Source organism: Charadrius vociferus, unplaced genomic scaffold, assembly GCF_000708025.1.
Source record: "Charadrius vociferus isolate BGI_N301 unplaced genomic scaffold, ASM70802v2 scaffold285, whole genome shotgun sequence".
Classification (NCBI taxonomy): domain Eukaryota; kingdom Metazoa; phylum Chordata; class Aves; order Charadriiformes; family Charadriidae; genus Charadrius; species Charadrius vociferus.
This window is the reverse complement of record NW_009648470.1, coordinates 2,224,779-2,251,501: the sequence shown is the minus strand read 5'-3', so window position 1 is coordinate 2,251,501 and position 26,723 is coordinate 2,224,779. Positions and strand designations below refer to the sequence as shown.

General features: G+C 34.7%; 1 protein-coding gene across 1 annotated transcript in view; it reads left to right on the top strand.

Annotated features, from left to right (window-relative positions):
- Positions 1-26,723, top strand: part of TDRD3 (tudor domain containing 3) — a 55,981-nt gene that overhangs the window by 19,070 nt on the left and 10,188 nt on the right. Inside the window, exons 5-11 of the mRNA XM_009885651.1 lie at positions 787-858; positions 1,377-1,526; positions 2,231-2,371; positions 4,775-4,931; positions 5,264-5,389; positions 17,186-18,021; positions 20,036-20,161. Of these exons, the coding sequence (XP_009883953.1) occupies positions 787-858; positions 1,377-1,526; positions 2,231-2,371; positions 4,775-4,931; positions 5,264-5,389; positions 17,186-18,021; positions 20,036-20,161 (1,608 nt within the window). The remainder of the gene's footprint in view (positions 1-786; positions 859-1,376; positions 1,527-2,230; positions 2,372-4,774; positions 4,932-5,263; positions 5,390-17,185; positions 18,022-20,035; positions 20,162-26,723) is intronic.

Genomic DNA, 26,723 nt, shown 5'->3' with positions numbered 1-26,723 from the left:
CTCGAGTACTGTGCTCAGTTTTGCGCCCCTCGCTACAAGAAAGACATAGAGGTGCTGGAGTGTGTCCAGAGAAGGGCAACAAAGCTGTTTGAGGGGTCTGGAGCACAGATCTTTTAAAGAGTGGCTGAGGGAATGGGGGCTGTTAAGCCTGGAGAAAAGGAGACTGAGTGGAGACCTTACCTTACTACAACTACCTGAAAGGAGGTTGTAGTGAGGTGGATGTTGGTTTCTCCTCCTAAGTGACAGGCAATAGGACAAGAGGAAATGGCCTCAATTGCACCAGGGGAGTTTTAGATTGGGTATTAGGAGAAATTTTGTCATGGAAAGGGTTATCAAGCATTGGAACAGTCTGCCCAGGGAAGTGGTGGAATCACCATCCCTGGAGGTATTTAAAAGATGGGTAGACGTGGTTCTTAGGGACATGGTTTAGTGGTGGACTTAGCAATGCTAGGTTTACGGCTGGACTTGATGATCTTGAGGGTCTTTTGCAACTGAAATGATTCTATGATCTGCCTGTTTGTGTGCTGCTTTTTCTGTTCGTGTAGATTTTGATATATAACTGCATTTTTTCCATTTGGTGTATGTGTTTTCTTCATCTCCTGCCCCTCATCCAGCCTTCTCCTTGCTCAAGTGAAGTGCCCCATGATTTTTAATTGTATCATAGATTTTATTTTTTATGCTTAAAATTTTCATCTTGCAAGTTTCATATACTTTCTGAAATACAGACATTTATCATATAGTCTGGGTTTTGTTTGCAATTTATTAATCAACTATTTTCTTTTACAGAGTTTAGCAAAACACAATAGGAGTAACATTGGAACAGAAGGTGGCCCTCCCCCTTTTCTACCTTTTGGGCAGGTATAGTATACTTCTCTTTGTCACTTCATTAAAAAAAGCACTGTATTATGATATCTAGGGGATCTGGTTCCAGTTAGATAAAGACTATCAAAACACTTTAGATCATGAATACTTGGATCTAAAACATGTGCCTGTTAAAAAAAATTGCGTTGATCTTGTCACTTTGTTTTGCCAATTTATATTTAACATTTTTCCTCTCAAACTTAAAATTCTATTTAGTATGTGGACCCTTTGATTCTTCCTGTCAGATCTTGTAGGTGCTAATATATTCCCTTCTTAAATGACAAAGGTATTTACAGGAATCCTATTAGCTACATCATGAACTAACCTTAAAATGTAGAAGTAATTATTTTTGGCATTTCTAGTGGACTGGAGGAATGTGCTTTCAGCGAAGACATCTAGATGTCCTAAGTGTACATTTTTGGGGTCCTGTTCTTTATCTACAGTTATACTTTTTTTTTTTTTTTCAAATGAGAATAAGTAGAAAAGTTAATTAAAACTTTCTTTTGCATTTTCAGAAATGTGCCTCTCACGTGCAAGTGGATAGCAGAGAGCTTGATCGCAGAAAGACTCTGCAAATGACAAATACTGCAAAAACTGTTGCGGACAATGATGAATTTGAAAAGCAAAGAACAGCTGCTATTGCAGAAGTAGCAAAGAGCAAGGAGGTTAGAATGCGTGTGTTGCAGCATTTTACTTACTGTGATTGATCTTTTCCTGTTATTTTAAGTAGTTCTCTCAAGTGACAAATGCTTTCTGATGTTTGCCTTCTTATAATTCTACTCATGTATCTTTAGAAAGATGAATCCAGAATAGAGTCCTTTTGGATTGATGAGTATGTTCTTATTTTAATAAAGCTAATAAACGTATCATAATGTTTTATTGTAGCTATGATTTTGATTTGATACCTCTATTAAAAAATGTGTGTTTTACAATTTAGCTAATAAGATTTAAGTAATAAATACACATTATCAATTGCCATCTGCTTTTTTCAGTTCTTAAAAATCCCTGATTTCCTGTATTCAGTCAGGAAGAATAGCACGGAAGTTTAGTTCTAACATGTCAGGTTTTTATGTCCTCCCTTGGTTTTCCTTTTTAGTTTATTTTTCCAATTTGCTTGGTAAGTCATAAAAAACTAGAATTACATACCCTTTTTACATCTTCATTTTGGCATAGGGGAAGAAATAAAAGTCCTACCTAATAAATTTATCTTTTTTGTGTTTGTAAATTAGTGCTTTATTTGTTGCCGCAAAGCATAATCATAAAAAATACAGCTGCATCGATTTTACTGCACTTTTCTACTAGCTTAAATGTTAAGGCTTATTTTCATAAGTTCTATTTACTGAAATGTTATTTTTGTGCTTATCTGAAGACCAAGACGTTTGGAGGAGGTGGTGGTAGTAGCAGAAGTAATCTCAGTGTGAGTGCTGGAGGGAATCGAAACAGGGAACTGTTCCAGAAAGAGAAGATAACAAAACCTGAGGGAAAGAATGAAGGTGTCTACCGAGAACTGGTAAGGTGGAAGACATAAGTGGAACTTTAAATGTGTACTATTAAAACAAAACTCAAATGTAACAAAAATAAAACCAAAAGACCCTGAAGAATAAGGGCTTTCCTTTTCAATTTATTTTGAAGTGTGTTTAGAATACTTAAGGTGCTTTTGTACCTTACTGAGATAGTTATGAGTTTCAACGTGATTTTTGTAAAAAAAAAAAAAAAAAAAAGAAAAAAAAAATGTTGTCTTATCTAGTAAAACTTAAACCCGAGTCCTCACAAAAGAAAAGTAGTAGTGTATATGGTATAGGACATTACAGTTACCTTCTGAGAAACCTGGAGCACTGTATCTTTACTTACAAAACAAGAAACAAGGAAGTATGGAGTTTCTTTGTAGACAGACAATAGATTGTGGAGGTCAGTTGTCCTTCTCTTAATAGTCCTTATATGTCCTACCATTTTCTTTGTCTTTACAGTTTTGTATATGAGAAGCAAGATTTGTGCTGTGTAAGTGATATTGAAGGGAGTGTTTTTGACACCCAAAGATACTTAAGATACTACCTCCTTTCTCAAACAGTATTTGTATCTGGGAAATTGCCTTTCACTTGGGTCACAAATTGTGATCTATCCACGATTTCTTTCTTGTATCCATAGCTGAGAGTGCAGGGTCTGCAGATATGAGTCTTCATTTCCTGCTGGTCTTTGAATGTAGCTGTCATGCACAGAATTTCCACTCTAGAAAGGAGGTGATGCAGCAGTAATGGCTAGAAGTTCTCATCCAAACCATCTACTTCACTACAAAGGGGAGAAGAGTGAAGCAGATTGGCTGAGGAAGTGCTTAACTCTGTTGTACCCTTGTTGCCATGCAGAAGAATCTAGGAGAGTGGTCCAGAGGGAGAACTATTATATTCTTTTATTAAAAATAAGACATTGTTTAGGCAACTGGAAGACAAACTCAAGTGGGATGATGATTCCCTGTAGACACTGAGGTCATGTTTCTGCCCCTGTTAGTCTTGGAAGACCTTTTAAATTGCTGTTCCTTTGCTTAGTCTTTGGATAGTTAATTTAAGGGTATTGTAGAGATTGGGAATGCAGAAGGCTACATGAAAGCATTGGACTTAACATTGCTGAGCATGTGGGAGTTGTAGCCAAGTGCTGCAAAATCATGTTTTGCTCATTAAAATGGTTTTTGCATAGCTAAGCATAGTTATGACAGTTACTTGAGTTGTTATATCTTCTGGTTTACTGTATGGAGAAATCTCTGTATTGAGATAGCAACCACAAACACTCATTTTGTGTCTCTGCCCGAAAAGGAGACCTGTTCATATCTGTTATCCCAAAATACAGTGTGTAGCTGGAATTAAGACAAAAAGTGAATGTATTAAAACATCAGAAGCGAGGAGTGGAGAAATTACATCATAAGACTGCAGAAAACAGGGGAGAGGAAGGGTTAAATGTTACTTGTCATACAACTGTCATACAGTTGTAATTTAAATCATTTTAGCAATAAAAGTTCATGGTCAGTTAAGCAGAGGGAGAAAGAAGAGGTTGTGTATCTTAAAGGGTAGGTTCAATTTGTTTTGTTTGTTTTGTGGTTTTTTTTGAAGGGTCACAGTATGCCTGTTTTGGAACCTGTAGACAAAATCTTATGTTCATGGGACTCCAGTTAAGAACGTATTTGGTTACAGCTGTTGCAGTAGGTGGATAACTGGCATCATTTTGGTTGCATATGGGATGAGGAAGGACAGAGGGTTTGGTCCCATTTCATGTTTATTGCAGGTAGTTTTGTCCTCACTGGAAGTTCTCATTTGAGTGCTTTAACACAGTGCGGATGTAAGGTTATTTTCTGTAATTAATGCTCCATGATTCCTGCTTAGCCTCTGTACAGTTTAGAATAAGAAAGTCTGTATTTCTGCAGAAGTAAATGGTTTGTACTTTTCTGCTTCTACAGAACCTTTGCAATTATATTTTCTCCATGTTTTAAGAAAACTGGGGTTTGTATTGTCTGTAAAAGTTGTGAAAGGGTTCAAACAGGAACAAATGACTAGGTTTTATACCAGTATTACTTTGAGAGATTCCTTTTAGTTTTCATCTCAGAGAAAGTATATTGCAGTCTGTCATACTATTACGGTGTACAGCAAAGGGAAAGGGTAGGCTAGTGGAATTTGTGCTTGAAACCACATAATATTAGAACTGAAAGCTGATGAATTAAAAATCATAATAATAATATTAAAAACCCGCTACTAGCTGATTGTTTGGACCTAAGAGAGATTGTATGTGAAGATGTTGTATAAAACTGAAATATTTATCATCAATGAAATAGTATTTAAATTAAAAATTAATGGAAAATTAAAGTAAAATCTGGTGGTTTTGTAGAATCTCTGTATTTTATGATTAGTTCTGTGTGTACCTTTTATTTCAGGTAGATGAAAAGGCTCTAAAACACATAACAGAGATGGGTTTCAGCAAAGAAGCGGCAAGACAGGCGCTTATGGATAACAGTAACAGCCTAGAGGCGGCGTTAAATTTTCTCCTGAACAGCAGTAAACAGAAACCTATTCAGGGACCACCACCTAGAGGTATAAATTGCAAAGAAATGCTTTAAGAGAAAAGGAATTTGTTTATGGTGGATTACTAATGTAGTTATAGAAGGCCATAATCTACATAGTTTTTCTCTTGCTAGTTAGAATGCATTGACTTAGAAGATACCTCTGTGTATTGTATTCTTGTAAAAACTTTTTAATTTGAAGTCACAGATCTGGAAAATATCTGTATCTAATTTGTCTGTGATAGACTTTTTTAAAGATAGAAAATACAAACATTTTATAAATCAAGTATAACTTTTAAAAAAAGTGTGTACGCTTTTTTTTTTATTTATTCCCTACTCATAAAAAACTTTTGATGTTTACAGGTAAAGGGAAGGGCCGAGGCCGAATAAGACCTGAAGATGAAGAAGAGCTAGGAAACACCAGACCGTCTGCACCAAGCACACTATTTGATTTCTTGGAATCCAAAATGGGTACTCTAACAGTAGAGGGTAAGTTATTTAAATTAATGTATCTGGAGCCAATATTAGGCAGTGTTGGTGGAATTATTTTTCCAGACTTTGTTGTCTAAAAGGTGGTTACTGGAACTTCCTCCACAGTCAGCAGTAAAAAACCAAGGAGTGCTGGAGAGCTATTCCTATCCCTTAAAGAAAGGTAAAATACATTGCACTGTGGTGGTTTGTAGTTCTGTCTTGATTATAGAAGAGCTTAGGGTATTTATTTCAGGCTTAGATGTCTGAAAGTCAGTAATTTTGAAATAAGATGACATAAGTTGCCGTTTATTGATCTAATTTAATACAGGCTCTCACAACTTTAATGGACTTTCATGTTGTTCAGAAGTAAGTAAAGAAAAAAGCCATAACCGCAGTCCTCCTTCATCAGTTTGTAAACAGCACATTTTGCATGCTGCCCAGTTAAGAGTTTAGTAGTTGTGGTAAACTTAATTGTTTTTGTATTCCCTCTATCTGGACAGGAAAACAAAAAATATCTTTTTAGCTCCTGTAAAATATTAAACAACTATTTTTCTCCTGGTTTTCCTGTTGAATAACTGTAAGGACTGAGGGAATGGTAGGATGTTAGAAAGAGGGATGCCAGTTATTCCTTCAGATTTAATGCAAAAGATATGGGCTTTTTCTTTAATGTCCTTTTAATTACTTTTCTTTTTTAAGAAGCCATACAAGAATGTAGTCTATGCATCAGGATGTCTGTTTAGGTCTAAATCATTCAGTACTTTGAAAACTTTGACAGATGCATTAAAAGAATAAGAGGAAACTCCATATGTCCTGAGGTCTGTAGAGGTTGCTGTAATATTAAAGTAAAACTCGTGGTAAGCTGAGTAATAAATGGAGATCATTTTTCATTTGGGTATAGCCTTGGAGGTGTTTCAGTGGCCAACATGAAATGAAAATATCTGCTTCAATTATTTAACATGAAGGTTTTGTGATGGAGTTGTAATTTTTTTTCTCCCTATAAAATGATCTTTTCATAAAGGGTGGAAAAAAAGGTCAGACTCGTTTATATGAACTGTTTGATATTTTGTAGTTTTCTAAGGAATGAGTGCATTTAAGGAGTGACTGCATTCATATGTAATTATTTTTTTAACTTAAGTTCCCAACTAGTCTTTGTTGACTGTTGGCAGACTCTTGCTGTGTGTATTTTCACTGGATTTGGGATTTAAAAGAAAAAAAAAAGTAATATGGAATAAGTGGGGAAACAAGCTTGTAGTAAATGAAAGTGAACAGGTTGCCCAGTTGGGAAAGGTATGAATGGTTGTAACATCAGTAGGCACCTGCATCTGAAATACAGGTAGAACATGCCCATCACTCTGGTTATTCGACTGAGAGGTCTTTTGTTGGATGTATTATTTTTGTTTGTAGCTTATACGTATTAAAAATGTGTAAATATTTGTCTCTTTTTGCTATAGCAGTGAATGTAAGGTTAGTTGGGCAAGAGTCATTACTGAATTAGAAATGAAAACACGGAGCCATGTATACTCTGTCAGTGCATCCAAACCCCAGTTTTCTGTGAGAATTATTAGAACTATCTGCTTTCCATTAAATGCACGGCATATTTTTTTTCAAGAGTTGTTATTGTTACTTTTAGACATTTGAAGCTGCACATTAACAGTTGCTACTTGCGTAAGCAGAGTAGCATTTTGCATTAATGTGTTTGAATACCTGTTGTCCTGTTTGAATACCTGTTTGCCTGTAGCAACTAAAAGTCCCCATATTCAGGTGGAAGGAAACATAGCAGTCTAGAAATTCAGTTCTTGGAGCTATACAGAGGATGCCTGTATCCAAAAAAGAGGAAGCAGCAGCAAAGAAAAAGGACGCATGTTTTGTCGTAGAAAACTTGCCTCAGGAGATGGGCTCAGGAATTAGTGAACCTGCTAGCAAACCCAGGGGTCTCTTGCTGCTGCAGGTAGAATTAGGTGCACTGTGAGCCATTTTGGAGTTCAGGAAACATTTTTATGACGTGCTAAGTTTCAGTTATGAACAGAAAAGCATTTTCTTATAAATGTGATAGCTTATAGTTCTTTTGATAGCAGATACTAAATTGTTGCTGTACCTAGATTGAGTTTCATTCCAACAGTGTCTTTTTTTGGCCTGCAAAACAAGTGATTTTAAATAACTAAATGTTGTTCTGTGTTTTAGTTGGGTCTAGGTGTTAGTGAAATGGTTTGTAGAAAGTGAACAAGTTGTAATGGAGTTCCTTTTCTTATTATGTGTTTATGGTTTGTTTATGGTGAGTAGCCACAAGTTTATGGCTTCCTTTATGAAACAAAGCTAGTTGTAGATTGAACATCTATATCATGAATCTTCACTGTTTTCATCAGAAATTTAAAGTATTTAAATAAACTACCTTTCAAATACACAAACATTTTGCATTTGCTGATAGAATTTTGTAAAATGTTCAGGTAATGAATATAATTACATTTTCAACACCATGTTTAGGGAATTATGCTTGAGATATATCTTTTGGCAAGTCATTTTATTTACCAAAGATGTGTTAGATTTTTACAGTGAAAAGAAATGAAAACAGTTGCAGTGTTTTTTCTCTCACATTACAGCCATTGTTTTTTCTTTGGATAGTTTTTGTGCTTATATTGAGAGATTAGAGAAGGCTTTTGTGTGTGACAAAGACATTCAAAGGAACAATAATAGAAATAATCGTTGTGGGGTATCTGCCTTTCTTGTCAGTAATTTTATAGTAAGTAAGTAATAGTAACTTACCAAGAATTGTGAAATAAGCAAATTGCTTCTTTTAAAATGATATTGCTGATTGGTAGTGTTTGCTTAGGGGGAGTTTTATGATCCTTCGGGCTTTGTACATATATGTAGCCAATAAACTGTAGTGTAATAAAGCATAGTGTTATGTGAGTAAATATATATGTCAGTTTATAATCTTCAATATTGTGTTTTAAAGATAAATATGCTTTGCTTTTGTATATTTTCCACTCTTAAATAAAAATAAAGATTCCATAAAAGTCATAAGAAGAAAAATACAATTCTATGAAAACTTTGTAAAGGCTTTGTACTCCTTCAGTTGCCAAAAGTTATGGCATGTTTCCTAACATGACACATAGTTTTTAGTTTTGTGTATTTTAACACTGTCTTGGGTTTTTTTTCAGCATTCTCTGAATGATCAATATGTAATCTGATGCAATTCCTGAGTCATGCTTTTCTGGAAAAAAACTACTTGCTAGCATTTTTGAAGAGTTCAGAAAATGTTCTGATTGCTTTTTGAAATTTTTTTTTTTAAATATTTCAACTTTTTATTCCTTTTGAAGACATAACCATACATGTTCTTGTACTTTCTGTTATTTGGAAGTCAACGGCCTTTACAATGCTTGCATAATAGTTGCATTTTGTTAGCTTTTATTTTCCTTACTGAATGTGTCTAGCCCATAGGATTGTGCCTGTGCTTCTGTGACAGGTTTTATTTCTGTCTTGCAGAGTCTACTTCAAATGGATTTTTCAGGAAATACATAGGCATATGCTGAACTGCTGGCTTTTTGTCTCTTAAAAGTGCTTTTTTTCTTTGCCAAGTTTGAGAGAGCCTGTGTAGTCTGATGAATTCAAACACATCTTAAAAATCATTTAGTGAAAGTGTTATTTTTCTGCTGTTTTTATGCCTCTGTGGTTGAAAATAATCTTATTTAAATTCTTAATGATTAGTTGTCTTAAATTCCATGCAAACTGAGATGGCGTGAGTGTTAACAGTGTTTGCACAGTGATGATGTATCTGCAATGATTATACTTACCACTGTGAACTCTTTGTCATGGTCTGCATCCAGGTGTTTGCAGAAAACAGGATATATATTACCAGCACCTTTTTCATTTAATTTGATCCTGTTGGTTGTTAGCAGTACAGACATGTAGTTCTCTCTTAGTATTAAAAAAGTAGTGGTCAGAAATGAAGACACATCAGGGAAGCAGCTAGAAACAATTAAAGAATAAGGTCTCTTCATTGATTTTTTTTTTCTTTTTTTTTTTTTTCTGCATAGTAACTGTACTAAGGAGGGCCCAGGCAAGCAGGTTTTTCTGCATTTATATGGAGCATAGTACAGCCTCCATGCAATATGAAAGAAGATTGATTGTTCTGCAGTATTTCTGGCCCCGTGTGGTCCCATATGGTCTCTAAAATCTCTGTTTGTTTTAGAGATATTCAGATATTGTATTTGTATAGGGATAGTGCTTTGAATAAATGAGCACACCCCAACTATTACACTAATGCATGTGATCAGGAGCATATGATTACCTGGAATGGCCATATTTATCATTATTGAAAGCATTAGGCTTCTATACCTTTCAGACAGATTGTAATTTCTTCTAAATGACTGAGAGTCTATGTAGAAGCAAAAACAAAAGGCACTCTTGCTTAACTGAGATAAATATTTTTTAATTCTGTGCTGCACCGCATTTTCTGCAAAAACTGCTTATGTGATCTGGGGAGAAAGTGTCTGAAAAGAAGAATTGTTACTTTTCAAGCACACAAAGGATCGATTTATTCTTTTCCGTTCATCCCTCCTTGTTTTTCTTATCTAGTGTTTCTAATGGCACCTGAAACCTCAGTACTGTTGAGAATTTCTAAATTCACTTCTGGATTTGCAGTAACCAGGCTAGGTGGTTTTGTTTGTAAACAGGAACTGCAGAACAGTTGTTTTATTTGTTATCTTTGATATGGTACATTTTCATAGATGGCTTTAGACCGGGTAGAAAATTGAAATACCTTTATATTTTCTTTCGTAGGTACTTCTATCTCTTTTTAGAGATAAGACAGCACATTAAGCTTTTTGTTTGTTTTGGGTTTTTAAAAGGTACAGATCAGTTATAAGTAAGTTGTTAGTCTTTTATCCTGTAAGTTGTGTCTTGTAAGTTTTTTTTGTCATCTACTTCTTCCAGAGTTAATGAAAAACTCTTTTAAGTAATTGCGACTGTCAAAACTAAGTACCTGACTGCATGATCTGCTAGTTGTTTAACTGTAAAACAGCATATAGTAAACATACTTTCTTTTAATTCTTTGCATTTCATTTAAATAAACAAACCCATAGTTTTATACTGCCGATTTATTTATATATTTCTAACCATGAAGGCTTGGTGACACCTATGAAAATATTTCTGTGTTGAAATTAAGTAGTTTGAGTTTTGGTTGGAGAGAGAAACCTGCTGACTGTGAGAGATAACAAAAATAGTAGGCACAATTGCTGTCGACTAGCTGCCTTTGCTTGTACTTGGATTATGTGTGCTACTGAACACAAAAGATTTTTTTCCATTAATCATCTTCTTATTTTTCTTTTGTTATGAGGAACAATTCATCCATCTTTGCCAGCTTAAATAAGTAAACACAAGGATTATCAGGGAGAACAAAACAGTGCCAAGAGCTCTGACTATAGAATTAAGGAATAATGGACAAAATGCTGACAACCAGGCATGTTTCAGATATTTACTCTCTCTCTGGCTCTTAGGGACTGAGAACAGGCTGGTGCTTCCATCTGTCCTCGATCCAAAGCCACAAAAGCTTTTGCAGACATCTACATCTTTGAAAGACTCAAGCAAAGATAAATTTTTAAATAATTATTTGCTATTAAATGGGGTAGGTGGTGAGAAACATAACGTAGAGCATGGGTTAGAGCACTGACCCAAGATGTAGAAGGGCAAAACTTTTCAGTTTCAGATTGTGCAGAATTGGCTCTTCAGTCCTCCCAAGAGACAGGCTGTGCTTGGGGTGGACATTTCATACTCTTCCTGTTAAAATGAACCTCCTGTGCAACAAACTACAACATTAATGTGTTTGCAGAAAAAGCAAGTGAGAGGTAGCATGTCTGTGTAGTCTGTTAACAGGGCCATTTCAGGACAAGTGAGGAGAAAGTCATAGGCTGTAGTCTCTATTTCTTGCTCCAACAGTTAGTCTTTGACTGAAATATGAGGTTAGACATGCAGTTTTGATTTAAAGGTGGTGAATAAACTCAACTCCGAGGTTAATTGTTTCAGCAATTAAAGATCAGCATTTTAAAAAGTAACAATTTTTCATTTCCAACCTGAAAATTTTAATACTCAGCTTCTGATTGCTGTTTGCCTTTCTTGCCATATAGAGAGCTATCAAAATTTGCTTTCCTAGTAGCTATTTATAAGATATAACGGACCTGTATTTTATCCATCAGCTGTGTTAGCTGTGTGAATTGAGCTTTTCTAGCCTCTCATCAAAGGCTTTTTTCCAGACTGTTTTCTCTCTTTTCAACAAACTCATTTATCAGTTTTCTTCAAATATCCATCACATAAATACAGACCATACTCTTGTAGTGGTTTGAAGGATGCTGTAAAACATCAGTATCGCATGGACTCTTGCCTCTGCTCACTCTGCATCTTGAGCATCCCACTAAATTTTGCTGCAGTTACCCTTAAGTTTTCCCGCACCAGTGTTGTCTCCAAGAGATAAGTAACAAAAGACGTGCTGACCTTGTAGGATCATTTACAAACAATTGCTTTTGGCAGAGGTTTTCTTACTGTGTCATATTAACTCTTCACCCAAATGTCCCTCAGAAGAAATAGGACTTTAGTGCAGAGTAAGCATTTGTTGCAAGCAGGACACATGCCCAGACTCTTAGGGACCCAGCCCCAGAGATCTCTACAGGAACAGGGCATGTCTGTGATTTTAGATTTGAATTTCTGTCATTCTCCTACTTAACTGTTTATGCTTGAGGTAAACCAGGATGTGTGATGTGTTTTTTGTTTTGTTTTTATATGGTAACATACTGTTTGGACAATTTGGGACTAGTACATCTTGTCTAATTTCAACAGTCTTTTCATGTTTTAGTCTGTTATGATTTATGTATTACCAAAATAACTTAAAGGTTTGAAATAAATTGCTAATGCAGTAGAATATAACTAAAAAAAAGTTTCATTTCTTGGTCACACAATTTATTTGACTATCTAGGGGCGAGGGAACTCGGGAGGAAAAAAGAGTCTGACCTATTGGAGTTCAAGGGTATTTGTAATATTTGGAATTTATCATTTAGTAGCTGTATTTTCAACTAACACAGTGCCCTAGTTACAGTAAGGGAGCTGAATTACGAAATAGTCATGTTTATTATGCAGCTTTACTTCTAAAAGTTGAATTTCAATCACTGTTAATTGTGAATATCAAGAAAATAACTTATTTTTGTAGTAGTATTATGTTGACATTGGTGATGTGTTAGGAGACTTCTGTATTTTTATTTTGTCTGTAACTTCTCTTTAAATATATGAATGAAAAATGTAGTAAATGTCATAAATTTAAAGTAATCAAATTATCAATTTTTGTTCCAGTCCTTTAATCCTGTAAGTTCAAGTTTGTAGTGAATGCAATGGCAGAATATTTGGGGTTTTTTGCCAATTCTTTATTAATATTATCGTTCCCCTCAGCTTGTATTTATTTTGTTTCAACAGAAACATGAACTCATATTCTAGTTCCTCAGTGTTACTACATTTTAGAAAGAATAATACTGATATTTATGTAACTCGACAAAGCTCTTGAGTAACTGGAATTTCACTCCATGACATGAAATATGTGCAAATGTATTATTAATTTCCTTCTAATTTTTTAATCTTTTTGGCCAATACAAGATAGAACATGGCTTGGGGGTAGCTGTCTCAAAGACATGCTTTCATAGAGTTGCATGAAAATATAATTCAAGTTGGAAGAAGCCGCCCAAATCATTGCCACTGCTGTGGGAAGGGCTGCTGTCTTTGAGCTTAACCACATTATTAAACATGATAAAACCCATGGGAGACAGCTACAGGAAACCATACTGCTTAAACTCCATTTTCCATGGAGCAGTGCTTTTTAAATGGCGTTGGCTGGGAGTTCCAGCTGCAGCAGGTCCTGCTGGTTTCTTGTAAGCAAGGGAATGTGATTGGTTCTGTACAGTCTTCTTGGGTCATTACATACAAAAACTTAAATGAGTAAAATTAGTGAGTGGTGGTTTCAAACTGAGAAAACGCTAGTCATCATCTTAAAACTACCCACCAGATGACAAAAGCCTTGTCATTCATTTTGAAATGGATTATTTCTAGACCATGTTCCCAAATGTCTGGTTACAGTGATGATGAATGGGCTGATGCATCTCGCTGTTTGACAGAAGACCGTACCAAATCTTCTTGTTAAATGCCAAATTAATACTTGGTTTTTACTACTCTGTAGGAACTATTACTTTTCTGGGAACATTAGGTAATGGTTTGTTGGAAGTGGGGCAAGAAGAAGTAGAAGCAAGGAACAGCAGCTGCAGTAGACAATCTGTGAATAACATCCCTCATCGCTTAACTTCTATTAAAGAAGCTTCAGATTCCCTTCAGTTTTTTGGTCATCGGGCCAGACAGCACAAATTCATGAAGAACCCGCAATGTTCTCATCTCTAGGCTTTTTTGACTGACTACTGTTGACAAAGTAACATCTACTGTTGTTTGGCAGTTCCCATTTGTTGCATGGGTTGTGCTTGAACATTAAATAATTGGTTAACGTGTCCTGCTCATTCAAGGCTGTTGTGTATGATGTAGTCCCCTGGGAAGCTTTTAGCACAATAACTGCATCTTTGTAGAAGACATCGGTTTACTAGATTTTACATCTCTTAAGTTTAGAATAGAAAAATAGCAGATGTTTTGTGAGCAGCTTTTACATGTCACAATAAATAGACCTGGAAAAAAGATACTTATTTTCATTGTTTTGAAATTCTCTTGTCTCTTTCCATGCTGTTTAACTTTCAGTATTATTTTAATTTCCCTATACTACTTAAAAAAATTCTGTAACTAAGAGTTTTGACACACTTTAAAGTCTGCTTGTTGCTTTTGTATCATGATCACATTATGTTGGGTAGATATGATTTATTTGATCATCTGATAGTCCTAGGTTTGTCACTGCTATGTTATAAATCTTTTGTTAAATAGATATGCAACAGATGGCTTTTTTTTATTAACATACAGCTAAAATTTCTGTTGTTTGAAAAAAGGAGATAATATATAATTGTTTCTAACTACTTATGGGTGGAGCTACTCATGCCAGTGTTTAAATGTGTTGCTATTTTTTCTTAGCAGTTGTTCTGTTTTAATCTACATGCTTCTTTGTGGAACAGTGAGTTATAACTCTAAAAGAAACTTCTTTAAGTCCTATTTTACAGGTAATTCTTGTTAAGTAGATGAATAGCATTGGAGTTCTGAATTATTTCTTTCTACATTTTGAAGATTAATACTGCCTTTCTAAAGATAGAAAATACTGCCTCACATAAGAATGCTTGTAACTTTTTATTGGAAAGCAGGTCAAAGAGGTGGAAGAAGGGTAGAAAAGAAGATCTCTGCAGCTGTGTGACAGAACTGGGTTGCTCGGAGATCTATTATATCCAGATTTTTTTGGTGTCTAGTAAAACTAGCTATTTTCATTAAAACATCTAGACAATCATGCTATGAAATTGAATAGAAATTTCAGTAAACTTTTTCAAATTATAGAATAATATGTATATGTTTCAGGTTTTCCTCAGGGCTTTAAAGTACTATAACTGCTCTGCATGCTTTGAGGATAAGTCTTGCAGCTGTAGAGTCCTTGTGTATACTAGACTCTCTCTGAGATGACTACCCATCTTAGCTCAGAAAATGTTTCTTCATTTAGAAAACGGTCAAAGGACAGCCCTCAAGAGGAAACATTTAAATTCTAAGTCAATCCTAAAATCCTGCCAACTAGCAAAATATTAACATGCAAAATCTAGTCTTTAGCCCATTTCTACTTTTACTGTTGCAACATTTCCCCTGTGCAATAACTTTGTTTAATGGATTTCATGTTACAAAATATTAAATGAGATGATTTATAATGAAGTATCTTCAAATTTTATACACAACTTTTCTTTAATGGTGTATACAAGGCAGCAAACATTCAGAGGTCATCAAACAGTTCAATCATTTCATGTGTAGTTAACATTAGGAAGAGGCAGGATAGTTTAGATTGAGAATAGGAAGCGTGGAAGCCCAAGGATTTTACTACCAGAGGAAAACAGGTATAAATTAAGCATGTCATGAAGGAAGACTGTTAATTAATTAGGAAGATAAACCTTTCTAGACGACAGGAAATCTAGAAAATTGGTATGTGTTATACAGGAGTGAGAAAGTTTAATGAAGATACTTACAGAAAATTTACAGGTATAAATCACTGGTATGTGTTATACAGGAGTGAGAAAGTGTACTGAAGATACTTACAGAAAAGTTACAGGTATAAACCAAAGAAAAACAGTATTTTCATATTCCATTTGTAAAGGAGAGATAAAGAGGTACTTTCAAACTTGAAGGATTTAGTCTGGAAAAAAAACCCCAAATTTTAAATGTTACAAGATTTTAAAAGTCATCTTTCAATTTTTAAAAAGAAAATGAATATTTATGAAACTCTTGGTTCTTTCTGAGTAATACATATGTACATATGTGTGCATTAAAAACAGTATTGGTTTCAAAGTCATAAATTTTGCAGTAAGATGTATTTTTATCAAGATTATGATAATGCTAAGCCTCATGTATGTTTATGTCACTTTAAAGAAAACCACTAATTTTAGTCAAACCTTTTTGACTTCTGAAAATTAGGGTAAATCAAGTGTATGTAAAAATAAAATTAGATTCTTGTTAGCTGATTTAGTCAATTAAATTGATACAAATGCTGTGATCTTTTAATAATAATGTGATGCTTAGAAGTTTGGTTTTTATTTAAGAAGCTAAAATTTACATTTTAATTTTATCTCTTACTATGTTGCAAGTAATTATGAACATTTTGACATTTGTTGTCAGATATCAGCATTCATTGCTTCTAGTGGTAACAAGCAAACTGAATTTCTTAGTTTTTCCTTCCCATAGGAGCATACTCAGGGCCAGGCAGCAGAGAGCCTGAGTGCACGGTCCCCCCACGCTCATGCACACAGTACCTACATGGCCAACTGCCATGGACGGACACAGGCAAGAGAATGACACCTTTGCAGGGACCTACATGACATGAAATTGCTCATACAAACATGGATTACTTTTATGGTTTATGCTTTCCTTTTCAATCAGGTTCAAAGTCTGTTAGCAGATCTCACTCCCAGCCACCAGTTCCCCTCCTCCCCAGCATCCCATAGCAAGTTTGCTCTTTCTCATGAGATCCATGATAATCTTGTTTTTCTTCTCATCAGTTAAAGTTCTGGTTGAATCTCTTGAAGGTAATGCTTGAGTGGTTCCTGTTACGGCTCATTGATCAGGCTCTCCAGAGTTACGGGCTTTGTTACTATTCCCGTTATCTATGGTTTATCACCTGCGTTCATTTTATGACTTCTATTTCTTGTCTTTGACTTTTATGCTGAATACCTGTGAACAAGGTATTTTTTCAGAAAGTTTCAGATTAAGTGTGTTCCTTTTTTCTCCTCATTTTCCTCCCTTTTCCTTTCTCCATCTTGGAATTCAATTTTTCTGTCTTAAATGGCTGTCTTAAATTCAAATGAGTTATTGGTATCCGTATGGAGAAATGAGTAACCTCCTGGAAATTTATGCCCAGCTTTTCTCATACTGGTAGGTGGTTTGGTTCTAAGTACAGCCCGGATTAGTGTATGTTTTCCAATAACTAGGAATTACATTTCAAATGTCTTTGCTAAATTTTGTATGTACCATTCCATTTCTGTATCACAAAGGTAAATACTGCATACTTTTGTAAATAATACTGTTGCTTTATCAGTTGGGGTCTGAAACACTATTTCTAAAATAAGTTTATGTGAAATACGTTAATAATTAAAATATTTTTTTTCTTTGTAGAACCAAAATTGCAATTTCAGCCACCACATCAAGTACAGCACAAAGTCATGAATACAGAACAGAATGGCATCAAAGAGAATCATTCAAGACACATTTCTCGCAATGACATGAGACAACCAAGGAATGAGAAACCCCCTCGTTTTCAAAGGGATATTCAAAATTCAAGGCAGGCTTTGGAAAGTGGTGGGTTACCAAGAAACAGAGGTCCTGAAAGGCACAGCTCTTTAGAACATTGGACAGAGGAAAAAAATAAAAGTGACAGACATTATCCTAGAAATGATAGGCCAAAGGATTTGGCTTATCCCATAGCCACTCACCAGAGTGATATTACTTTCAAAAAAAGGGATAACAATATGCAAAACAGAGTAGGAAAAGGGGTGTCTTTCACAGAATTCAAGGAGAACTCTGCTGCTCAAGATACTACAGACAACAATAACCAGAAACGTGGGAAAAGGGAAAACCAAATACACAACTCTGAAAATTTTTGTGATAGGAAGGCGCGAACAATAAATAGCGAAGCCTTTATGGTAAAAAGTGAGCAACATTTTGGTGTTAATGATTACCAAAATGCTGGCAGAACTGATAATTTTAATGCTGTACCAAATGGAGATACTGAGCATCATCAGAAAGGAAGACGAGTAGGACCTATCAAATCATCAGGACCCACTGCGATCCCATCTTTTGATGATAAAATGATGTATTACAACACCGGTCCCAAAAGGAGATCTGGGCCCATCAAACCAGAGAAAATATTAGAACCATCAGTCCACATGGAGTATGGAAAGAGTTGGAGACCAGGGGATGAATGTTTTGCTCTTTATTGGGAAGACAACAAGGTATGCCTTTGCCAAATGAGAAGTACCTCAACTTGTACCTTTTATATTTTATTACATACATGTGGGAGATTTAGCTTGCTAGCAGAGAGACACGGGGCTTTGTTCATAGGTGTGTAGTGTGCTTCTTGGCTAGCTTCTTGTTCTTTTTTTTTTTTTTTTTTTTTTTTTTTTTTTTAATTTACTTATGAGATATGTTGCTTTTATTCAGTGTGTGAAACTTGAAGTGCTTAAATTAAGTCATCTTGAAGGTGATTGTTTCTCTCATTTAGGTGGAGTTTAGGATGACTAAGCTCTTAACTAAAGCATTTGATTTAAGTGTCAAAAATTAGAAGGGATGAATATGGACCTAAGTGCCCATATTATTTTCCAGGGAACAAGAAACAGGATGCTGTGCTATCTAGAATAGTCTGTAATGGTACATGTGTAATGCCTTTTTCTAGAGTAAGTCAGTGTGCAACCCTTACTAGTGCAAGGGAAGGCCACTATCTGTGGGAACGGGGCTGTTTAAAAAAAAATATCTCCCTCTTTAATTTCAATCATCGCAGAAAGGAAACAGCAAAAGGCTTATTTTTTGTTATCACTAGTAGACTATTAGCTGAAGTATTTGTGGAACAAATGAGTTATGCTGGATGATAGTTTTGTTTTACTGGTTTTTCAAAGTTTAAATACTACTTCAGCTGGTTTTCTTATTTATAAGATTTCTCTTGTGGCAAGACACTTTCTTTTCATCTTCTTCTCCTTTGCAAAAAAAGTTTTAGTATATTTTCTTTGATTTGTTATTATCTGTTCAGGAGTTCTCTGTCAATTTCCTTGGATAGTTTCTTCACTTTTTGATCCCTTCTGATAATCTGAGAACTACCTTAAATATTATTGTTCTTTAAATAAGTTTTATTTGCACCATTTTCTGTCTTTTTTGTTGTTTATTTTATATTCTTTATTTAAGGTTTTTCTTCTTTTTTGGTCTTTTTTTCAGGAAGTAGATAGTGTTAGCTCAGCAACATGACTTTATTTTTCTCTCTTTTGCTTGTATACTAAAACAGATAAGGCATGCAAAATTTTTGGTGGTGGCAACATACAGTGAGTTGACTCTCTGAAATAGGAATATGTGGCTTGGGTGGATGGATTCGTGTGAAATACAATGACATGTTACCGAATTGTTTCCTATTTTGAGAAGCTTATTTGCATTACTGTGAGATGAGGTTTTGAAATCCTGGAAAGTATGAAACTTGCAAAATAAGTAGATATGAGGTAATCTCAGACTGTTACCTGAGAAGTATTCATCACATTAGAAGGGTTTTTTTGAGGACTATTGGTTTTTTGGTAGTTACAATAAATGCTGCTGCTCACATCTAGGACAATTTTGAAATGTGATGATAAAATACAGTACTGAGCTTAACCGTGTTAAGAGGCAGTGGTTTCCTTGTGTTTAGTAAAATAAAAGTGATTGGTTGAATACTTCAAAAAAGCCGATCTGTGTTTCAATAAAAGTAACACAAAAAAATAAAGAAGCAAGTTTTGTGTTTAGAAAATTGACTTCTTGAAGGGGCAGTTTATCGTATTTTTATATTATATTATGTCTTAAAATAGGTATAATTAACATGTACAGTGTATATGGCTGATAGGTACTTACTGATACATGTGTTTTAAGAAAAAGTCTTAGAGTAACACTTCTCTGTATATAACAGCATTTGTGTTAGTGATGAAATTGTTCTGCTTTCAGAGAAATGAAAACAAGTCTTTTAAATGTTCGGTCTAATTTCATAAGCTGCATGTTTTCTCAGTGAGTATTCTAAACACATTCTACCATGTGTCCTTGAAGTCTACCATGTGGAATTTTAATACATCTGGTTTAATACGCAGTACAAATCTTATTCAAAGCAAAATGCCGACTAAGACTAAATTTTTATTTTTTTATACACGCGCGCACACACACACACATATGAAAAGATAGTTGTTAAGCTGTTTGTGGTATTTCAGGTAGTATTTTATGACCTTTGAAAATTTCTCTTTTAAGTTCTACCGTGCAGAAATTGAAGCTCTCCATTCTTCTGGGACAACTGCGGTTGTTAAATTCTGTGATTATGGAAATTATGAAGAGGTGCTCCTCAGCAACATCAGGCCTGTTCATGCAGACACATGGGTATGTGTTAACAAATTGTATTAAAAATATAAACTACATAACTCTGTACAAAATATGTAACCCTTCAGACATTATTGTCTACTCATGCAAAAAGTGCTAATTGCATGTGTAGAAGAACAGTTAAGCAAATACACAAAATCTCAACTTCTAGTTGTTTATACGAAACATAAGTGTATTATCGTGTGGTATTCTTACTGTATAATAAATTTCAATTGTATTGTTTGAAAATGAATAATTGACCTGTCAGCCAAACAGTTTTATGCGTATTTTCTCTCTAAAACCTTGTTGCTTGCTCTATTAAACAGTTTTCTGTTTTATTTCATGTACGTTGTATGTTGTTCTGTAAAGGTTAGGAAACAGCCTTTTAAAATTTCTATTCTGAAGGTTTTTACTACATGTGTATGTATGGCTAAAAATAGACATCTGTATCACTTTATTTTGTATCATGATTTTATTCTTGTTTCAATGATTTCTTCTTTGCCAAATATTGTGGTGGAGGCGTATGCCTCAGTCCGTTTTATGAGGTTTAGAATGTATTAGCCTTATCGAAGTTGGAAATTTCAAAAGGCATTATTTGTGAATGTCATGGAAATAGAGATACATGTTGATGGTTTTTTTTTTTTTTTTTTAGACAAATACCAAGAGTGCACAATTCTTTGCTGTTTACTCTTACTATAAAAAGCTGCACAAAAAGTAGTCATATTTGTATATTGATTCCTTAATGATTAGTTGACTGTGCTTGTTTTCATTTCTTACCTCTGGGTCATATAGCCATATTACTACTGCTGCAGAGGCTGAACAGTCTACTACTGTTCCATGCCAGTGGTCTTTTAACTTGTGTTCTTGCTGTAGCTCTCAGATGCCTTTACGGCCTCAGAGATGGCCTGTTTGTACTTAAAAAGATACCAGAACCTCTTCCCAGCTGATGCATTGCTGTTCCTGTGAAAATTTACCTTTTTCTTTTTTCCCTTCTTTTTATCCCAATAGCTGAGCTGTAAGGTGCTAGTTTCTTACTGTATGATTGTACTTATTTTGACCCTTATTCTGGGTTAATAATCAGCCTTTTCTTCATACTTTTGATTACAGTCTTGAGGAATGGCTTTTATTTTACTTTACCCCTCTGAAAGTTAGCTCTCACAGCCTAAGAACTAGAGCTGGTGTTAAGCCTAAGTTGATCTAGTAGTGAGGTGCCAACCTGAAGCAGTGGTCCTTCTTTCTGTCTCTTCTGCCTATCTCTGACCACATGTTCCTTCTGTTCCCTCTCCTCCCATGTTGGATTGTCAGTCATGTAGTCACAGGATGAGTCGAATGAGATGGGCCACTCCCCCCCCAAATACACAAATACAAAATGAAGTTCTCATGCTGCTTAATACTTAATTCTTTGTCATAAGATTTAAGTAACTTTGGGATATTTCCTCTGTACAAGAGAACAAAACATATTTTAAACTCATTTTCGTAATTATTTTTCTTTCACTGATCGATGTTCTCAGCAACAATTAACTTGTTATATTAGAAGTCTTATGCTGAGTTTTATTTCATTCCTTCCAGGTAACTTCCAGATAGCCAAGTCTGTCTTAGCTGTTCGTACTGAAGACTTGTTACTAATGTAGAAATATACTGTGTGGGAGTTCTGATGTCCTAATATTGTCAGTTTTTCAAACTCCTTTTTGAAAGAGTTATTGATATTAAGAAAAGATTTAGTGAATTGACTTTAAAGGCATAAATTTAGTCTATGTGTTAGAATTGATTATCCGTTACTGTTCTCTCCAGCACACTTTTTGGTACTCGTGTTGAATTTAAATTTTTTTTCGAACAAGTATAAACTGGTCAAAGTATACCACTGGGAGGAAGTAAATGCAAAAAAAAAAAAATCACAGGGGCAAAAAAGTTGCTTAACTAGTCACTTGAAAAAATAGCCAAAATATTACCTTGTTTTGATGACATGACCTATTGTTTAAGCATCTGGTCTACTTTTGGCCAGCCTCTATAATTATCAAAAATAATAACTCAATGCAAATTCTTTACATTGTTAGTAGGTTTAATATAATTTCATTTTCTCTTCATCCTGCTCTCTGTTCATGCTGACTCTGCACTGCATTAGTGCAAGTTTTGTGGTTTGGGTGGGTTTTGGTTTTTTTGTGGTTTGATATTTTTGGGGGGTTTGTTTTGATTTGGTTTTTTTTTGACTGTAGATTGAATCTGCCTGATATTCTCAGGATACATTGTGCTTTCCATTTTAATGGAATAAGTGTTACTAGATGATCTTATACTCGTTGATAATTGATTGTACACTGTCCATCACCCAGTTTGCTCTTACTCCTTGTAAGTTTTCAGTCCCTCTGACACCTAACATGCTGCTATTTATCTTTCTGATGGCTAGAAATACAAAAAATAAAGCTGCATTTTACACAAGGTAAATCAAAAAGCTAGTGGAGAATTATTTTCAATAAGCTAGTGGGGATTTTTTTTTTTCAATAATCACATACAATACCCATATAAATATATGTAAGAACACTAAAACGTTTCTTTTTTTTGGTGCTTGGAAAAATATGTCTTAGGTATGCAACTCAAATATTTTTAATAATAAAATTACATTTGGATTCCACTGTTTTAGAGTTCTAAGTATCTCGCGTGTAACACTACAATATTGTATCCTTCTATTTCCCTCAATATAGCAGGGGTCAGTTAATGAAAATATTATAATCTCACTGAAAAAAAAAAATAGTGAAAAGCCATTGTAGAAATAAGAACTGCTTGTTTTTTCTTGTAAAATATGTAAGATTATACTAACAACTGAAAAGCATGGAACATTAAGGGCCTTCCTGACTCACGTAATAGTTTGTTCTGTGGAAAAAAAAATTAAATAAAATCAAGATAATACTTTAAGATTTAAGTCTTAATTTTATTCTCTAACTTGTAGGGTTTTCTTTCCTTAATAAATTACGAAAATGCGTAGCCTAAGTGCTTATCTTGTGACATTTTCCCTAAAGCCAAGTCTTTGCTTTCCGTTTTCTATTCTGCATTTCCTTAGCTACATATTAGGCCTTGTTCTGCCATTTACACTGTGATTACCCTTCTCTTTTTTGTTTTCCATTACTATATGAAGGAAATAAAGATTGTAGTTTTCCCACCTATATATGTTATGGCCTTATTCTGATTGCTGTCAAAACAACCTAGAATTCATACAAACTTTTTGCTTACAGTAATTCACTTAAAAATACTAATTATGAAGTGAAGTATGTAGTTGAGTTTCCTCTTCCTGTATTTCTGCCTAAAGAGGTAAGAAGGCAAAAAAATATTATTAAGGTATGTATAATCCTAGTTCTTCTATTATCTTTTTTGTTCTGTGTAGACTGAAAATCCACTCTGCAGCTTTCCTCAACTCATTCCTTCAGTAAAGAATGAGTTGAGGAAAGAAGATAGCAAAGCGTCTTGGATTACAGTTAGTTCATGCCAGCAGACGTTTGAGAACCCAAATTTGGTAATGTTGTGTCTTGTACCTCACAGAGCTCTAAGAGCTTCTACAGGTGTTGAATTATCTTAAATCAAACTATAATTCAAGGCTTTCTTATAGCTGTCCCCTGTTTCAGGTAAGTAAACAAGAAAACTCCTGTGAGTTTTCTGAAGGTGTTCGCAGCCCTCTCCAGACACATAAAGAGCAACACTGAAACCCACTAAATAGTAAAGGCTTACAGCTGCCTTTTTAAGCTGAAGCAGACTTTTACCTATCTGTTTTGTCGAGGTTTTGAACCCATTCCAGTGTCTTGATTTATGATAGGCAAATACTTATTTGAAGGATTGGGTGCCACTTCTTCATGGCTCTTTGGCCTGGACAGCCTTGGCATCACACCATGATTTTTTTGTTTTGTGTGTCAAACAGGAAGTCTTTCCCATTGAATAATTGAGTAGGTGCAGTGGATAAATGTGTCTTGGTTGGATCTTCTATCTAGCATCTGTCTTCATCGAGTATACTAAAAATAAGGCTGTTAAAAGAAAATTGTATAGTCTACTTAACCAGTTCTAAGATTACTGTAGAAAAATGTCCCCTAAATAGTTGCATCAGACAAAAAATTGATGGCTTTAGTTCTTTGGCTTCTGTACTGTTAGGAAAATCTCTAGAATAATATTACCAGTTCATAATTACTCATTGACTAAATGAATTTATTGCGGATCTAGTTTCTACAAAAGGGTATATTTCTGCTTTATTAAAAAATTTTAGGTGTAGGCAGTTATTTTTTGGGGATATGCCTCATTTACCATCTCACCTATGTGTGGTGATTTCAGTTACCTTTGTCCTGCCAGCATGAAAAATTACTTTTTGTATTTTGTCCTAAGCTTTTTTTTTTTAATTTTCTTAACGGAGACTTTTTTACTTACTGAAAATGTTACCTTAAATTTCATCACATCTTTTGCAGAGCGTTGTCATACGTGCCTTTACGTGAAATTAACCTTCAGGTTCTGTCAGGATAATGCTTTACGTAATTTATTTATTTCCCCAGCCAGTATTTAGAGACATTAAATTCCCCAGGCAGTATTTAGAGACAAGCATTGTGGAAAGCATTTATCTCGGTAAATTACTAGTATTTTTCTTTAGCACCTCTTTCCTCTGAGAAACGGCATAGTTTTGGAGACTTTAGCTTGATGTATCCATGTTGGAATATAGATGGATGATCACAGCTTAAGTTAACTGTTCCTCTGAAAGTTACTGGCCCTTAGCTGAAATGTAGGAACTGACATTTAAGGATGGTTAAGGAACTGCATTTTACTTTCTAATAAACTAAAAGCAGGCAAATTTCAGTTTAGAAGAGGTAATTTATACTGAGTGGGCATAAAACAAAGGCTTTCATTTTTCTGTCTGTATCATTAGGCATTGCAAAATATGTTTGAGTCTTCCACTTGAGCATTTCATATCCATCAGACTATGAAATATCATTGCAAGTTATTGTCGGCTGTACAAATCAGATTAAGGACACATTCTTTCTGGAATTTGTAGTTATTGAAAAAAGTTGTGACGGTTAAAGCAGGACGCTTGGAGCATTACACTGCTCTTCACCTCCCACCCCTTGTTATTAAATGTAATTGCATACGATGATGGTTCATTATTTGGAGACTGCGTAAGGGTTCCTTAGTTTTATTTTGTTTCTCGCTAAACACCTTCCTTTTAAGTGGCTTGCAATTTTGTTTTGAGATAGCATAGTTTAACCCGTTTTAAGTATTGTGTTTGATCCTGTTGTCATGTAATGGAAGTTCTTCAGATTCTCATTTTGAGACTTCTAAAGAATTTTATGCTTGGATTTCTCTGTATTGTGTGTGTTGAGGTTAAACATGTTGAGTATATAAAAGACGTTTGATGTGTAAAAATGCCTGGGCTATTCCTGCCATCACCATTTATCTTCTGATTTCCCTGTCTCCTTCACACTTCAGTGTTCTGAGTTTGTCCACTTTTGATAGATTAATTTAAAGGATTTTAATTAAGGAGGAAACTAGAGGAATTGATGTAGTATTCTTGACTGATTGCTTTCTAGGGAAGAGAGACATGATACTGTTGGTATTGCAGAAGAGAAGCTATAATAAACATGATTTGTAGTGGGGTATGTTTACATGATTCCAGACCTTACTGCCTCCTACTGTATACAGCGCATGTTGAATAGACACATTATGTAATGTACTGAACTTTCCTTGTACAGGCATGGTTAATGTCTGAAATGCTTGGGTGGGTTTTTCCTTGTTTGATGACTTGCAAGTGTTATCAGTAATAATATCTGTAAAAAAAGAAATCTTCCATAATTTAAAAAAAATAATAATTGTGAAGGCAATTTTTTTCAGAAAGCTGATTTGTTTTTTCTTCATAAATGTTAAAGCACATGAAAAGACTTCGTTTTGTGGTGTGAGTGTTTTTTTTCTTGATTTTTCAAAGTTTTAGAGAAGTTTGCTTGTAATATCTTTATTAGCTTACAAGCTTTACACAAAGCTTGTAATATCTTTACTAAGTTAGTCAAGATGCAGTTTTCATAAGTATAAAACTGACTAATTGTTCTAATTTCCTGGGTGGGGGTAGAATGTCAAAGATTTTGAGATTAAGTCCGTACTCCTTTTAAAAATTAAGTATGGTGTTGAAGAGCTCTTTGCCAAAGTGGAATACATGCTTCAAGAGTTGGTTAACAAGAAAGCAATAAATATGTGATGGCTATGTAGAGGTTTGAGGTTTTTTTCAGTTTATGCATTTATTGTATATATGTCCCACATTGTGAACATCAGACATCATGGGGTCTTCTAACTTGGGACATGGTATCATGCTGGAGGATATCAGGAAATATCTTCATTGCTCAGAAAGATTGTTTTGGGTTCTCCTATGCTTAGGGAGGATATTTATTGGTCTTTTGGTTTTGCACTTTCATTATCCTGTACTCGCTAAGTATTTTTGTTAGTACCTAGTTGGAAATGTTATTTGTGACTTTTTACTTGAGAGCTTATTTCATTTACGTTCATTTCAGTAGATATATGTTGCTGAAAAGGTTTGTGTAGTTATGTCATAGTATCCTGTTTCCTTTTTTAATTTGTT